The following is a 16,149-nucleotide window of genomic DNA, read 5'->3' on the forward strand; positions in this document are numbered from 1 at the left end:
GTCGATCTCGTTTCTGTTCTGGCCGATCTCAACCGTAAAGATATCAAAATTAAGGTAGAAATTGATTTTGTAACTGCGTAAACAACCCTAAGATGCTTACTCAGCATGTGAGAACTATAATACGTAGTCAAGCGTGATTCGCTAGTTGAGATGGTACGATGACGACACAAGAAGATTGACGGCTTAGAAATGTCATCCGTAGTGTCACCTTTATAAGCGGAGACTCTAGTTTTCCCTGACATATTGAAGCTAGTTCCCGTTGTAACAACTTGAGAAGAAAAGAAATTAAAGAAGAATTAACCAAACCAACAACGAGTGTTAGAGAATTTACTTCTAACACTTTCAATTATGAGTTAATAGAGCACGCCCATAAAATTTCACAATAGACAAAAAAAGAAAGCAATTCGTTTAATACAAGTCGTTTCGGCTGATATCAATTCATCAGGAAGCCTATCTTGTGAAAAGAGGGCGCTTGGTAAAATTTCCGCACTGCCCCATACTTCATCATGTTTTCAGTTCTTCAATAGTGAAAACAAAGACAACGCATTGCCATTGGGAAAACAGATTTGTTTTACAATAGTATGGGGCTTTGCATAAATTTTACCCATGATAGTTATGTTACGCATAGCGCAACATAACCAAATGAAGTCTATTTCTGTAATCTGTACACAAACAATCAGCAACCATACGTCCACGCATTCTTTCAACTTCTTATTCGTTTCTGTGAAGCTGTTGTTCAGGAAACGATGACTTTGCGATAATCTATTGTTTTTATGTTTTCTGAGCCAAAATGTATAAGAAATTCGTGAAGTCGTTTTCGAGACGGTTCAACAGAATCGTCCAAGCGAATCGTTAAAGTGAATAATATTCACACACTTCATGCTTCAAGTTCCTCGTTACAGTCCATCGCATACCATCTCTTGTAGAGTAAGAGCACGACGCATGAAGATTCATTAAAACTTCTTTAGTGGAGGCTAAATTCTGCCATTCTAATGATTAAAAATTGCTATAAATGTACTGGAAGTCTTCCTTGTTTGGAAATGCTAGTAATAGTAGTTACAATAGTGATGGAATCGAGGGAATCGTTAAAGAGAATACCGCTACACCGTTCACACCCTTCACAATGTGGTCCTTGTTACAGTCCCTCGCATACCATCTCTTGTCACTTGACAGCACGACACATTAAGATTCATTAAAACTTCTTTCGCGAAAATTCTGCCGTTACCGTCTAGTGATTTACAATTCCTATTAATATACTATAAGTCTTCTTTGTTTGGAAATGCTAATAACAGTAGGATAGCGATGGAATGTTTTTCCACATCGTCATTCTTACGCTTCACATTCGCCGATCTACTTTTGATCCAAAGAGTTCTTCACCAATCATCTTGCTGTACGATTGCGATCAAAATGTTTCGTTTTTTTCCTCTGATTTATTTTCTATCTTTGGTTCTGACGGAAACTTTTGCCAGCGAACTTAACACTAATATCTGGGCCGTAAAAATGAGTGGCGGTCGACAAGAAGTCGAGAAGTTAGCCCTAAAGTACGACCTCTCTTATGACAAACATGTAAGTACTGCTTCGTTATGTGCGTTTCGACTGAATTGTTGAATCAGAAACAGAGGTAAGCTTCAGCGAGGTTTTTCTACAATGTTTTTGAAAGCTTTAACTTGTAACTGGTCCTTAACTTTTAAAGTCATTGCTGTAGTCTGTTTCAACTGAGAATTCAATTTTGTCCCCGAAACGTGAGAGTGAAAGAAAAACCGTGTTGCCGGGCAAATCTTCAGTTCGGGAAGAAAAATGGTACTCTAGCGTATAAAATGTTTTTCCGCATAAGAGGGTGCTCAATCGCCAAGAAACAATCCACAAGTTTTGCCCTAAAAAGTTTTCTCTTCTTACTGTTTAGATGTGAGTAAATCTAAAAACTCCGACTTCTCGCGGCCGAAGTACACTGAATTTTCGAGGCCGGAATTACGTATCGGAAATGGTCTATTGTTCTGGCTCGTACAATCACGTATCGGAAATGGTCTATTGTTCTGGCTCAGCTTCTCACTTTAAGCATTAAACAATAGTCCTTTTGTTATTTGTAAGACCAAAAATAATATAGAAATATATATGTAAATGAGTACTTGAGATAGTAGTAACGTGCAGAAATGAATTTCCAGTTCGCCTGTGTTCTTCCATAGCCCTCCTACATCCTTCACAAATAACGTCCTCTGTATCGATCGCTCTTCCTATCATCCCAAAATAACACTTGAATTATTTTTCATAACTATTCGCATTTTGGAAGTAACGCCGTTGGGACTTTCTTCTACATACCACGCAACCATTTTTCGATTTTATCGCGCTTCTAGCCAAGTTAAATTGAGAAAAAAATCGCAAGAATGACAACAAACACAAGTAGACGAGCCATTTTATTTCGTGCTTCCCTACTACCGCGCCTATTCGAAAGCTGGAAACAAATACGTACGCGTGGCGCAGGTGCATGCCAGCGGTTACTCTCAACAAAGAAAAAACTACATTGCCGCATGCACAGAAAAATGCCCTTCTGCTCATAAGGCTAAGATTTGACAATTAAGCTTAAGAGATTTGAGAGACCTCTTAAAATTAGCTGTGGCTAAACGCCCGGCAGCCCGGCACGGTCTCAAAAAGAATTAATGTTCGGCAGTCAGAAATTTTCACAGAATTTAAACTGAAAGATTCTTTCAAACTTCTTAAGAATATCAGATGTTTGTTTACAAATGTTAAGCGATTCCAAAAATTAATTTGTTTTTTTAGAGGACAAGTTGATTGATTGTCAACACTTAAGAAATTCCACGCACCAGTGACAATTAGTCTCAGAAAAGTGGATGGGGAATATATACTGCCCCTTGAGTGACTCACTTAACAAGGAAAGGTTGAGAAAGATGGGTGGTTATGCCAACTTATCTAAAAATATGAAGTATAGTTATTAAATTATTTCTAAGTACATTGATTAAAGTTCTTGGAGATTATCTTCATTTACTATCACATAATTAGATACTATACATAATATTAATCCATTGATTGGCAGTCCAAAATGACTGAAAGATTGCTTTTATAGGAACCGTCTTCATTTTAACATTATTTCATTGAACTTTTCAGCTCTTTGATGACTATCATACTATAAAAAGTGTGAAAAAGTCTGGGAAGACCTTGCTATCATCAGAAATTGACAGCATTTTACGTTCTGAGCCAAAGGTAAGGGTGCTAATGAAGGAATTTTCCACTCAACAGGAACTTTAGAACAGGGTCAATTTTAAGTATAAGAATGGTAAAGGTTGAAAACTAGAGTTTTTTACGACATAATATGTCATTGCATACCTGTCAATATTAGTTACAAAGAAGAAAGTCTGCATGAACTTTCAATCATGTCTTGAATGTCGAATGGATTCATTGTGCTAGTTGTTTTTGTGCGGACATGTTGTTGACTGAAATAGTCGTTCATGTTAAACACTAGACTCGAAACAGTTGAAAATCTACCTTACACAACTGGATACGCTGCAACTGTTGAGTTTTCGATTTCAAGATTGTTATTATTATGCGATTTTGCGAACTGCGTAACAACTGTGCAATTTAAATGAGTAAAATACATGCGTACGATAAGAAGGATTTACTTGAACTCAACTAAGGGCAGTCACTTAATTCGACAGAGTTATTGTTTTCAGGTGCTCCTTTCATGGAAAACAGATTTGTTTTTGAAACTTGCATTAGAGATTGAAAGTCAAAACTACCCTTTACAACAAGTACTGTTTTAGTCTCTAAACTCACTTAAAGTTCCTGATCTTATGTTTACTTAAAGTTATGAGTAAGTCAGGCCACAGAGGCTCTGATATTTATTTTTTCTTTTCCAAAGAATTCTCATTAGATATTGATAATCCATAATTCATTCGTTATTTTCTTTATATTCAGGTTGAATGGTTTATGCCTCAGAAAAAGAAAAAGTATAAACTTTTACAGATAGACCCAGAACTTCGTGAGATGTGGTATATTGTAAGTTAATTCTTCTTTCATTATTTGGTCGGTGAATATGTTAATATTACTGTGTCTACCGGCTGTAGCAAAGACGAAGACCCCCAAAGACCCGAAAATGAGGACCCCTTTATTTTCTTTATATATTATGATCTTGTTATGGTTTCTTGCCAGAAATATTCAGTCCTGCTTTTAATCTTTCTAATAGCGACAAATTATGCCATCAAACACCGATTTTAAATAAAAAGGCCCCAAAAATGAAGACTAGAAAAAGAAAGAGACCCGAAAAACAAAGACCCCTTCTTTTCTCTATTGACAGTTATAAGGGATGTGATAAAACACATCTTTCATTGCCCCACCCTTCCCACAAAGTAAGTGCTTAGTACAAGAAAGGTGTAATTCCGAAATCCTTGAGAAAAAATCTCTCCAAAGCTTCCTCAGCCGGTGCAATTTTGCCAAAACCAAATAGACTTTGAGAAGAAGAAATTATGCCATATGTCGTGCAAGTATGAATGAAGAGCTATTCTCTAACACCAGCTGGTGTCAGCCAGGTAAAAAGTTCACATCAGCAAGCTCTGATATTTTTTTTTAGAATGAGGAACGCAAGGAAATTTTGAAGGGCACTAGCTTTTTCAAAAATAAATCAAGAAAGCAACAAACAGGAATTTAATGAAACGAAAATAAGTGAATTCTGGTTTAAGCAATTTTGCTTTTGTTTAACTGATGAATGATCACAGTGCCTAACGCTGTGAACAGAGTTGTCAGTCTTTTCACTGGTTTTCTTTGGTGAAGCCATAATGATGAGGCGAACTTCCTGTCTCAAGATTATGAAGGGGTCGTCGATTTCGGGTCTTAGGTCTTAAAGATCTTACGTTAGTTTTTCGGGGGTCTTTGTTTTCACTACAACCTATGTCTACCACTACATTTAATAGATAAGGGAACCAAAATATGCATGTTAAATGGACATAGATGCGTATACAAGTAAGACCATATGTACAGTGTAGTATTGACGCGCATGCGTCTATTCTCAGGAGCATTTGTTCAATTTGTATGTATGCATTTTCAAACTCATGTGTCAACAGATGCATACACTTGCATATAAAATGTGCGTATGGAACTGGTATAAATGTTCCCTTTTCCTTAAGCTGCACTATACCATTGGATGTACCAATGATGATTTTAATGACAGTGACAGTGAGGATGACAGTGACAGTGATGATGATGATAATGATGATGATCATGACGATTATGATAAAGATGATAATAACAGCAAAAACGTTAACATTTTAATGACGATAATAATGACATTGGTGATGATGATGATAATTACTGGCATGGTAATAATAATCTGTTACTAAGTTTAGTGCTATGTGACCTACTTGTATTCACTATTGACTATTGTAGTTTGTGAGTTTAATAATTTTCTGGCCATATTAAAGGACTTACCTGGCTATATTTCCAGTCATCTCACCTGGCATGAAAAGTTATGTTCAGTTTTGAAAAGGAATGGACTGTGATGACTATCTGCTTCAGTAAGCTCACTGTATTTCAAACGATAGGTAATTCAAAGGCTTCTAATCCTGCTCTTCTGATATTTCTTGCATTTTAGAAAAGACCTGAGGGATCTAATGAACCAACACTCAATGTCATTTCTTCTTGGAAGTCTGGCTATACAGGAAAAGGAATTGTGGTGGGAGTTGTTGATGATGGAGTCGATGGCAGTCATCCTGAACTAAGGGACAACTATGTAACTATTGCTTTCTCATTTTCAGTCTTTTTTTCTTTTTGAGGCACTTTACCTTTTCATCTTGATCACTACTATTTACTTGATGATTTTAGATATATGAAATTCATATATTTGCACTGCGGTGAAGAAATGAAATTAAGAGATCCTCGCAGTTAAGAACACTACTGAAACGAGTAGTTGAAAATAGGATCTGAAAATAGGGCCTGAATTTTTTTCAGGTCCTTTTTTCAACTACTCGTTTCAGTAGTGTTCTTAGCTGCAAGGATCTCCTAATTTCATACTGTTTATTTGTTTTCCTACTTTGGATTTTATTTCTTTAGAGATGGGATTTGAGTTACGATTATGTGGCTGACAAACAGGTGTCGTTTGGAACACGAGTACCAGGGTGAGCTGATTATCCCTTTACAGCCTAACATCAGTATGCATATTCTCCATACTGTTCTCTACTAGTTGTTGATCGTTTCCTTGATTCTCGTAACCTTAATGTTTGATTCAGGGGTGATATAGTAGAAAGAAATTGAAATCTGGTCAGGGAAAAGAAGGAGAGGGGGAGGGGCGAAAGAATGACGAGTTATTTTCAGGATTGAACGCAGTTACGAAAAGAGCGAAACTTACGAAAATTAGCCAGACCATCGACGAAGTCTACCAAGTCAATTCAAGGATTACAACGAAAGCCCCACCAAAGTTTACGAATATCACGAATTTTACGACATATACGATGATAGACCATTTCCGATTTCTCGCGGCTCAATGATCAGGTGCCGAAGTAAGGGCAGGAGAGCGAGGCTAAGTGCGCTCTTATAGGTATGTATAATAAAGAGCCGTGGTGATGGAAATGAGCAAAAACTTCTCAAATTCAGTGTGGGAAAGTGAAGAATTATTTGTGGGAGAAAGGCATTCAGCTGAGTGATGGCGGCGAAGGAATGGAAAAAGCTGAATTGTTTAATTTATGCAAGAAAGCTGCAGCAGTTAAACAGATCAAACTTTTAACGCTTGGATGTACAACTTCTGCAATTTTCCAGAGCTCTCGTTCGGCGTCCGCACGTAGCCTTGCCTCAGTTGCTTTGATGTCATCATTTAACCGTTGTTTCATTTCTTGCTGATTCACAAATTAACTTAAGAGACTTTGTGAGGTCAAGAATACCAATTTGACATATATCCTCCTATTTCACAAATAGCATTCTTAAAGACCATAAAATCTGCAAAAATTATCTGAGGTTTTGTGTTATGTGGCGAAGCCAAAGACTGTTGCAGAAATTGTTCAACGAATGTTTTCCGGTGGTATATTGAATATAGTAGCAGTGAGAATAAACTGCATACTTGAAGCCAAAATGAACTTAAATTATTTAAATCCGGTCCTGATATTTTCACCCTTTTTTCCTGCAATTTCTTTAGTTGCCATTCAACTGGGAAGACCGTTTCCCGTCTTTAAAAAGTGTATGCTTGTAACTAATTACAAAGGTTTGAGACAATGAAACCAATCTATGTTTATCTCTATTTATTTACAGACATGGTAATAAATGTGCAGGTGTTATAGCTGGAAAACGCAATAATGATTTATGTGGTGCGGGAATGGCTTATGAAGCAAAAATTGCAGGTAATAACTAACATTTAGAGTATAGTCTAACCGTTTGACTTTAATGCATTGTTTACCCATTGTAACCAATGCATTCAAGGAGTTAGACGGTGCGATTGACAGACTCAAGAGGAAAGAAAGTGAAAACAGGACTCGCGCTAATCTCAGTAGTTTGTTCCTGGACTGTGAAGTTACACTCTCTTTTAAATCCTTGGGGGACTAATTGCATACTTAATTTCTAACATACATGTGCCAGATATCACATAAATACCTTTAATAATGAAAATGTCCTTTGCAATCGAGAGAGCAAAGCGAACCCCTCAAACATGTCCATATAAACCAATTGCACATCAGGGAAAATGAAAGGACCACCCCAAAGTACCATCCTAGCTCATCTTTAATTTGATTTTAAACGGATATTCACCAGATATTCCCCAGGTTCAGCTCAGATAGAAGGTAAATTTGTAGACAAGTTTCCACACTCGTGATGTTTTATTACCCGAAAAAATAGATCGATTTAAAAGGGTTGTTGGCTATGATGTGTTGGGCGTCACGCAACGTTAAGTTGGGGCTGGAAGAGGAAACAAGCTTAAGTATCCGTATCTTCAGAAATTCCTCGAATTTACGCAAGTGGAATTCGTCTCAATCCCCTCGATTAGCGCCCACTCATGGAATGGTTGTTCCACTTACCCTTCCACACCGATTAAGACTGGGCAGTGAGGGATTCTTTAGCAGCATCAAGAATAATTCACCTTGAAAGGGTTCAAGTAACACGGGTTCAAGTAGGGGTGCAAGTAACTCGGTAAAACGTTTTCCCTGATTTGTATTTGTATAATGCTCCTCCCGTATTCTCTTCTGTTAGGCATTCGTTTTGTTAATGATGAACACGAGTCGACTGATGCAACAGAATCTGCAGCCTTGGTGCACAAGCTAGAAAGTATTGACATATACTCCAACAGCTGGGGACCTGATGACTCGGCATGGCAAATAGAGGGTCCTGGACCGCTGACCAGTGCAGCCTTAGAAAAAGGCACTAAAGAGGTATTTTATCGAGTGATTAGAGCTTTCACCATTGAATAACATCATCCCGTTCAGCCCACTAAATATTTCATCTTTTATCCACAATCTTTCCAGCTTTATCACCTTTTCATTCAGTTTTGCCACCATTTTTATTATCCTCGCCATTTTTAGTACAACTACGCACGCCGCCATTGTCGCTGACAGCACCAAACACCGTCATGACCATTATCTTCATTTCCGTTGAAAGTTTCATTGAGAGAGCGGTCTGAGCCCGATCGCCTTCGTCAAACCATATGTGAAGGACGAGCAATAGCGCATTAACTTGTCTTAGTTGGTTTCCATCTGTAACCACTTCAAAGTGGACAGCCCTAAGGTTTTTGCCGATAATGATGGCTCGTTAGACATTGTACACTTTCAACTAAATGAGTTTCTTCCTTGGAAATAGTCAACGATGTCTTAGTGGCTAATATATATATATACCCTTTGTTTAAACCAAGGGTCGCCGTACACGAGGTGCCATCTACACGTTTGCAGCTGGAAATGGCGGTATAGTGGAGGACAGCTGTGCATACGATGGTTATGCGAATAGCGTTTACACCATCGCCATCAACGGTGTGAATAAAGATGGATCCCGTCCCAGCTACGCAGAAGAATGTCCTGCAATCATGGCCACCGCGTACAGTAGTGACATGGGTGAAGGAATTGTAAGTGGAATGAGTCAATACAGTCTGCAACCCAAAAATAGATGAAAGGAAAGAAAAACTGCGAAGGCGACGTTTGAACGTCGTTAAGATGTGAAAACTTGAAGTTAGATCTTTTCTTTTATTGCAAGTCTACTGTGAGTTTCATTTCCTTCTATCCATCTTCCTGTAACTTTAATGTTTGCATTTTTTAATGAGCGTAGTGAACACAAATACTCATGACGTCGGTTACATTCAGTTCAGTCGAGAATATGTACGATGTCGTCAGACCCACTATACTCTTTTGGCCTGACGCGAAAATTTCCAACTAAAGCTGTGATCATAAGTGACTTAATTTGATATTTAAGTCAAACGTCATCCCCAAACTTATAATTTCGCTCATTCTCTATATCTCTCTGCCTGCTAATGTATGAAAATTTCGTATATCATCCAGGTAACTGTTGATAACGCAAAGGATTGTGTCAATGATTTCAGAGCTACGTCAGCGGCTACTGCCATTGCATCAGGACTGATTGCACTGACCCTACAAGCAAAGTAAGATAGTTATGTCATAGAGTTAATATTCATAATTAGAAGGAGCCGAGTTGCACAGAATGAACCTACCTCTCTCGTACTTAAGTCAAAACTTAGCTTGTGCATGTGGGGCGAAACACCGGTTTTAAGGGGGCATGTGACCTCGTCTTTGTCAAGAAAACTAACCAAGACTCATAGTGCCGCTTCAACTCCTCCGCCCCCTTGTCGCTGGTAAGTCCTGCCGCCTTAAAGAGTAAGCAATCAAAACCCACCATTCATAACACTAAACACAAAGCGAGAAACCAAAGGTAAAAACCAACTTGTAGTTTTCACGGGGGTATGCAGGTGCATATGTTCCTGGAGCTCCATCAAGATTTGTGAATTATTCTTGATGCTGTTAAAGAATCCCTCACTTCCCAGTCTTTATCGGTTAGGAAGGGTAAGTGGAATGACCCTTCTATGAGTGGGCGCTAATCGAGGGGATTGAGACGAATTCCACTCGCGTAAATTCGAGGAATTTCTGCTGGAGTTAAAGGTTATTAAAATCAGTCCGAAGATACGGATGCTTAAGCTTGTTTCCTCTTCCAGCCTCAACTTAACGTGGCGTGATGTCCAACACATCATAGCCAACAGTGCAAGAGCAGCGCCTGGTGGAGTGTGGCTCAAACAAGGCCATTGGCTGCAAAACAAAGCAGGGTTTAATATTAGCAAGGTTTATGGCTTTGGGCTCATGGACGCTGGCATGATGGTGATGTTAGCAAGTAAATGGAAGGAGGTGTCAGCACAGATAAAATGCGAGATCGAAGGCAGTGACAAAGACATGTGAGCGTCAATTTTCCCTTTTTTCATTTTTTGGAATTTCCTTTTTCGGAAGCAGAAACTTACGTTTTAATGTGTACACAGTAATAACATTACTGGCTTCCTACGTCTTGTTTCAATAAACAAGAAATGTCGATCTTATTTTACCCGTCCTTTCGTTTCAGTGAGCAATCATCTCCGCAAATCTCATAAGCGAAAAGGCTCTAACCCCTTTGAGTACCACATGTCATTCTTTGAAACATACGTTTGCCTACATGGTGGTTATTGTAAAATTTGCGTTTAGCACCCTCTCAAATTTTCCTAAATTGGTGGTGGGCTTTTGAGCAACAAGGCGGCAATTTTTATTAAATATGAAAGGAAACATTGTTACCGACGACGATTAATCTAGTCTCTTTACAATTCTTCGTTTCAGAAAAATTCCTGGAATGGTTACAATAGAAGTGAAAGATTGTGCAATTAAATTTCTGGAGCACGTGCAGATCAGAGTCAATCTTAATTTCTCTCGCCGTGGCGACTTGTCCCTGCAGTTGAGAGCACCAAGCAACACAACATCTCCAATGACTCGAAAGCGGCACATAGACAACTTAAAAGGATCCAGAAACTTGACTGACTGGATTATTACATCTCTTTTTCACTGGGGAGAAGACCCGAATGGCAAATGGGAGCTAAAAATTGATGATTTTGACAAGCGATATCCAAGTTCAGGTGATGTATCATGACTTACTTTAAAAGTTTTGAGTTATTGTGTGTTTGTTGATGGTTTTATTTTTGTTTCTTATTTTTCTCAGTCCTCAGAGATGCCAGATCAAACTTCGTCTGGTAGTTGCACGTCAAATACTCTCTTTAATTTGCTGCCTGGAAATTTAGGCCGGCGTAAATTACGTACTTTCAAGCTGAGCGTATCTTTCCTCACATTTCTAGCCTTTAGTTACGCAATTTTGATTAAGCAAATCCTTCACATGCTCACAGATTCAGCAATTCAGCTTTTATAAGGATACCGTTTTCCTAACTGCGGAATTGGTAATGTTTTCCGTTCGTTTAGAATACTTTCCTGTTTATTCCATAGGTCAACTTCACAGCTGGTCCTTGATATTGTATGGCACTTCTGTAGACCCGCTTAAATCAGAACCGAGGAGCGAAATAGATTCGACACGTGCTATACCTCCTGAGGAACCCACGCGACCGATGGAAACAGTCACCCCAACTGAACAACCCTTGTCAACAGCCAAACCAGTCACCCCAACTGAACAACCCTTGTCAACAGCCAAACCAACTGAACAACCCTTGTCAACAGCCAAACCAGTCACCCCAACTGAACAACCCTTGTCAACAGCCAAACCAGTCACCCCAACTGAACAACCCTTGTCAACAGCCAAACCAACTGAACAACCCTTGTCAACAGCCAAACCAGTCACCCCAACTGAACAACCCTTGTCAACAGCCAAACCAACTGAACAACCCTTGTCAACAGCCAAACCAACTAAAGGTATCTCAACTTAAATTTTGTCGCGCTAAAAACTTAAGTTTTAAATAAACGACTCAAACGCACTAATCAATCAGCAAACGATTGAGGGAAAGTTGCTCCCAGGCCTCGTTGGAGCCGCACGGCCAAGGTTCCGTTACATTTACCTTCTCCTTAAAAATAGTTTCACAGAATTGAAAAAAGAAATTATTCATACATGTACATCCGTCCTCAGAGGTAGAGCCAAACCAGAAGCTAAAAGCTGAAACTTTAAGACTACCAAATAAAAACACGAAGAATGGCTTGACCGCGATGATAGAGCTGTAATTTTATTGGTGCCCGTGGGGGAGGGGGGTCAAACAAAGGAAGAGCCTCAGAGAAGAGTAGAGTCGCTTGGACTAATGGAGCCTCAATCAGAGAAAGCTTTACGTTTTACTCTTTAAAATAACTTCTTTATACAGAAACGATTAAAAAGTATGTATATCAAGACCTTTGGAGGAGCTCAATTAGAAAATATCTTCAGATGAGGCAAATGGATTGTGATGCATAACCAGTTACTCTACTGGGTAATCAAGGAATCAATTAATAGTTGATGCTTTACGAGATTTTTTTTTTTGTTCAATTGCTCATTAATGAATCATCAAGTATTCGGTGAATACTCATCTGATGACTTATTGATTACACAGTGATCTCCTTCATCGTTGATTAATTTTTTCCGGGTTATGATGCATCCCAAAAAAACCCTGTGTCAATCTAGGAAGCTAAATGGTGACGTTGATACTGGTTGTAACCATTTTTGCTGTTTTTATTTGATTTTCACAGTATCATGGTGGAAAATTGTGATGTTCATCGTACTGGGTTTACTTGCGATTTCAATACCGTTTGTTGTGTATTGGTATTGTCGATTCTACAAAAAACAACATAACAACGTTGTAACCGTGCAGCAAGGAACAGTGAATTGCAGTGGTCCGAGCTTCAACGAGTCTTTCAGCACAGAAAGTATCAGAATGCGAATAATAAAGGAAGCTGTCGAGGTTCCCCTCTCTCCCCCCGCACGTAATTTTTTGCGACCACCTCCAGTTACCCAGTGCCGAAATGACCTAAACTTAGGCTACCGAGACCCCCAGCAATTGGAACATGCTGTTGTAAGGAAGTAAATCAGAACTAATATATTACACGTATGAACATAGCTAAACCTGAAACGTTTATGTAAACTTGATCTTTACAGTTGTTTTTGGTATATTGTTTTTGGAATCACTGTGCATGTCAGATTAATTGTGCCGTAGGAATTTCGTGGCCAGCGTTACGATATTTCGAATTATTTTTCACGGGTCGTCCGAAAATTCTGGGCAACTGGAAAGAAAACTAACGGAAAAAACCGTGATATTTAGATTAACCTTCACCAGATACTTAAATTTTTAGTAATAATTGCCCAAGTCAGAGGCTTGGAAGCCCCGAAAAAATTAATTTCAACCTTTTACTTGGTTAAAATTGAGGAGAAACAAAGAAGTGCATGAGCCTAGGTTAGACGCTGTAGTAATGCTTTCTTTAATTTATTTCATATGGCCGCAGTGTTTTCTTGAAAAGCCCATGATATTTATAGCACATTGAAAGCACCAATTTTGAAAAATTTTACAGGGTGCCTTGACGCAAAATGTACTGTGAACACGTCATATCCGTAAAAAAGGCTTGTTAAGGATATCGAACAAAGAACAGCCTTTTTTGTTGATTAGATCAATTGTCAATTACTTTAATTTGCGTGCCTAGTTACGATCTTAGTTACAATGTTTATCTTTTTCCCTATTGGTTTGTAATCGGATATTTTAGCGTCACCACGCGCATATAAAACCCAAATTAGCGTCCCTATAAGCCAGAGTTTCGCAAGATTTCACCTTGAACAGCAATAACTTCGTCTTTCTTTCCAAATCTTTGGCACAAGCGGGACCGATATGTAAGTGATTTTGTTAGTTTTATTTCAATATGTTTAAGTTTAGTTTTTCACCTTGGGCGATAGCGCACATATGTACTGTGCTGTACAACAGTACAACTAATTATCTTGAAATCAAAGGAGTATTTTGAAATAACTAGACGCTCACAAAGTAACGTCCACATTTTAGTCTTTGGGCTGTTAATCAGCCGCAAATGGTCATTGTGTAGCCGATCTTTGAATCTCGAGTAGTTTTAATTTAGCCTTTTATGATTTGTTTATGTTAATTCACGTTGATTGTTGTTATTTTAATCGCGTTATCGACATAAGCACGTAAAGCGTTTCTTTCATGCCTTTTGCACCAATTCAATTAGATTCATGCTTTCGTTATAATATTATTGTAATTTCAGTTTACGATCGTGATCGTGACCGTGATCTAAATAAACACCGTTGATAGTCATCTTGGTTTTCGTGGTTTCATTACGACCGGTAAAGTAGTCCCCACATCAGCGACACTTAGAAAACACGCATAGCGACACCCCTCGAAGTTTCCTCTTTCGTCGCAAGCGTCACAAGGCTTTTAAACTGCGTCAAACGTGGATATAGTTGATAATTATGAAGAAAACTAGAAATAAATTTACATTTTATTAACTTCTCTGATGATCAGAAATTAGTAGTGGATTGATGTTTTGTGCTTCAGTGTGCTGCATTGAAGAGGAGCGCTTTGTCTCTGTAAGGACCAAGAAGTTTGGATTCGAGTGCTTATCATGAACGTGAAAGGAGATCAAAGGCAAGGATCTTCCTCATCCCCCCCCCCCCCCCCCTTCCAGCGCAAATTTATTTTTTGTTATCTTGGCGGCTAACGGTGTGAGCCTGGTGTGGAAGTAATTCTCCGAGAAGGCGTGAGATGTTTAAAAGACCAAAACTCTCAATTTTGACTAAATATCTCCTCTTTAAATGAATTAACCCTGTAACTCGCAGAGGCGATTAACATGTACCTTCTCCCTATAATATCCATACATTATCCATCAAACTGGTGATAAGAATTTATCTTGATCTCACACCAAATTCTCGTAACAAATAGCTCTCTGCATTATGGATTCAGTTGATAAAGCCAAATTATCTTATTTACATAGAAATGTGTAGCATCTGTAGGGGAAAATTAACAATCAAAGTGTTATGAAAACTCAATCTGTAACTCTGCTGCCTAAAAAGGCCGTATACAACATTAAAAAAACACTCTCTGATTTCTACTATTCTTTGGAAGATTACCTAAGACAAACCGTAAACTCACTCTCACCAATTTTTCAGTTCCAGACTCATCACTTAGGAAAGTCTAGAGAAACAATCTTTAGCTAGGACCACCGAAAGGTAAGTGTTTACTCCACAACCACGCGACGATTACACAGGAGATATTGCTATTGGATGTATCGCATCGAGCCTTGAATTTTGTAGCCCTAACAAACTCTAAAGGAGTTAATCAGTGTTTGTCCCACTTTTTTCCCTTCGAGTTAAGTCAAATCGGCATATCACGGCCAAAGCCATTATTCTCCAGGGGTAATTTAGTATAATATCATGATGATGGTCAACTTTAAGGTGTCTGTGCTTTATTCCTGTCTCTGTCTTGATGCCTGCGACTTTCCTTTCGCAGACACGGCCGATGCACCTGTTTCCATTATTGTGCGCTGACAATTTCTCCTCATTAACTGAGGACACGTCAAGTAATCCTTAACAGAGCAGAAAGTTGAAATTAAATTGATTGACATTTGCGTCGCGAAAACATAACAAAACAAAATGGCGGACACGTGTGGAGAAAGTAACAGAATAATACATGGGCGCGCGTAGATATGGAATTTCTCTTCGAGTGTTTAACTCGATAGCTCACGAGTGAGCGCAGCCCATGCCACTAGTGAGATTTGAATTGAACACGAGAAGAGAAATTTCATATCCACAAGCAATCATGTATTATTTATTTATCATAAAAATACACTAGCCCTTTATTGACAGGAGAAGCCGGCTTTGTTATTATTTTATCCTCGAAAAAAAATCGTGAAGTATTAAACATGCATTGAATTACTGCAAAAACAAACAATGGGCCTAATTTTCAATATACAAATTCTCAGGTTTTAAATTCGTCCTTACCGACAGAAGAAATCTTTCAGGTACACAGCCAAACTCGGCCTGTAGGAATTCGTCCAGTTCTCTGCTATGAGAAATGCCATTACCAAAGCCATTGAATACGTAACTTTCGGTTTTTCTTTGCTTATTTTGGGCTTCTTCCCCTTCTTGGGAAGTTTGAACGTCACTGTCTATAAGCGATACGAATTTTCAGTGTTTTAGCAGCCATAATCTGAAACATCTCCGACAAACGACTTTGGATTGAGAATGATAAAGGCT

At 38.6% G+C, this 16,149-nt stretch overlaps 1 protein-coding gene across 1 annotated transcript; it reads left to right on the plus strand.

Annotated features, from left to right (window-relative positions):
- Positions 1-1,316: 1,316 nt before the first annotated feature.
- Positions 1,317-14,407, plus strand: LOC113667082 (proprotein convertase subtilisin/kexin type 4). Its single transcript, XM_089197923.1, has 13 exons — positions 1,317-1,566; positions 3,121-3,216; positions 3,928-4,008; positions 5,597-5,734; positions 6,055-6,119; positions 7,243-7,331; positions 8,173-8,351; positions 8,828-9,034; positions 9,465-9,565; positions 10,133-10,366; positions 10,776-11,068; positions 11,430-11,849; positions 12,648-14,407. The coding sequence occupies exons 1-13, from the start codon at positions 1,408-1,410 to the stop codon at positions 12,980-12,982; spliced, it is 2,397 nt and encodes a 798-aa protein (XP_089054049.1). The 5' UTR covers positions 1,317-1,407; the 3' UTR covers positions 12,983-14,407.
- Positions 14,408-16,149: the final 1,742 nt, after the last annotated feature.

This window comes from Pocillopora damicornis, chromosome 1 (assembly GCF_964200805.1).
Source record: "Pocillopora damicornis chromosome 1, jaPocDami1.2, whole genome shotgun sequence".
Lineage (NCBI taxonomy): Eukaryota > Metazoa > Cnidaria > Anthozoa > Scleractinia > Pocilloporidae > Pocillopora > Pocillopora damicornis.

Bases quoted from the DNA above. Each gene is read 5' to 3' on its own strand.
- LOC113667082 (XM_089197923.1), top strand. From the start codon at position 1,408: ATGTTTCGTTTTTTTCCTCTGATTTATTTTCTATCTTTGGTTCTGACG. The intron at 4,009-5,596 runs GTAAGTTAATTC...CTTGCATTTTAG, and splicing joins TTCGTGAGATGTGGTATATT to AAAAGACCTGAGGGATCTAA. The intron at 9,566-10,132 runs GTAAGATAGTTA...TTCCTCTTCCAG, and splicing joins GCACTGACCCTACAAGCAAA to CCTCAACTTAACGTGGCGTG.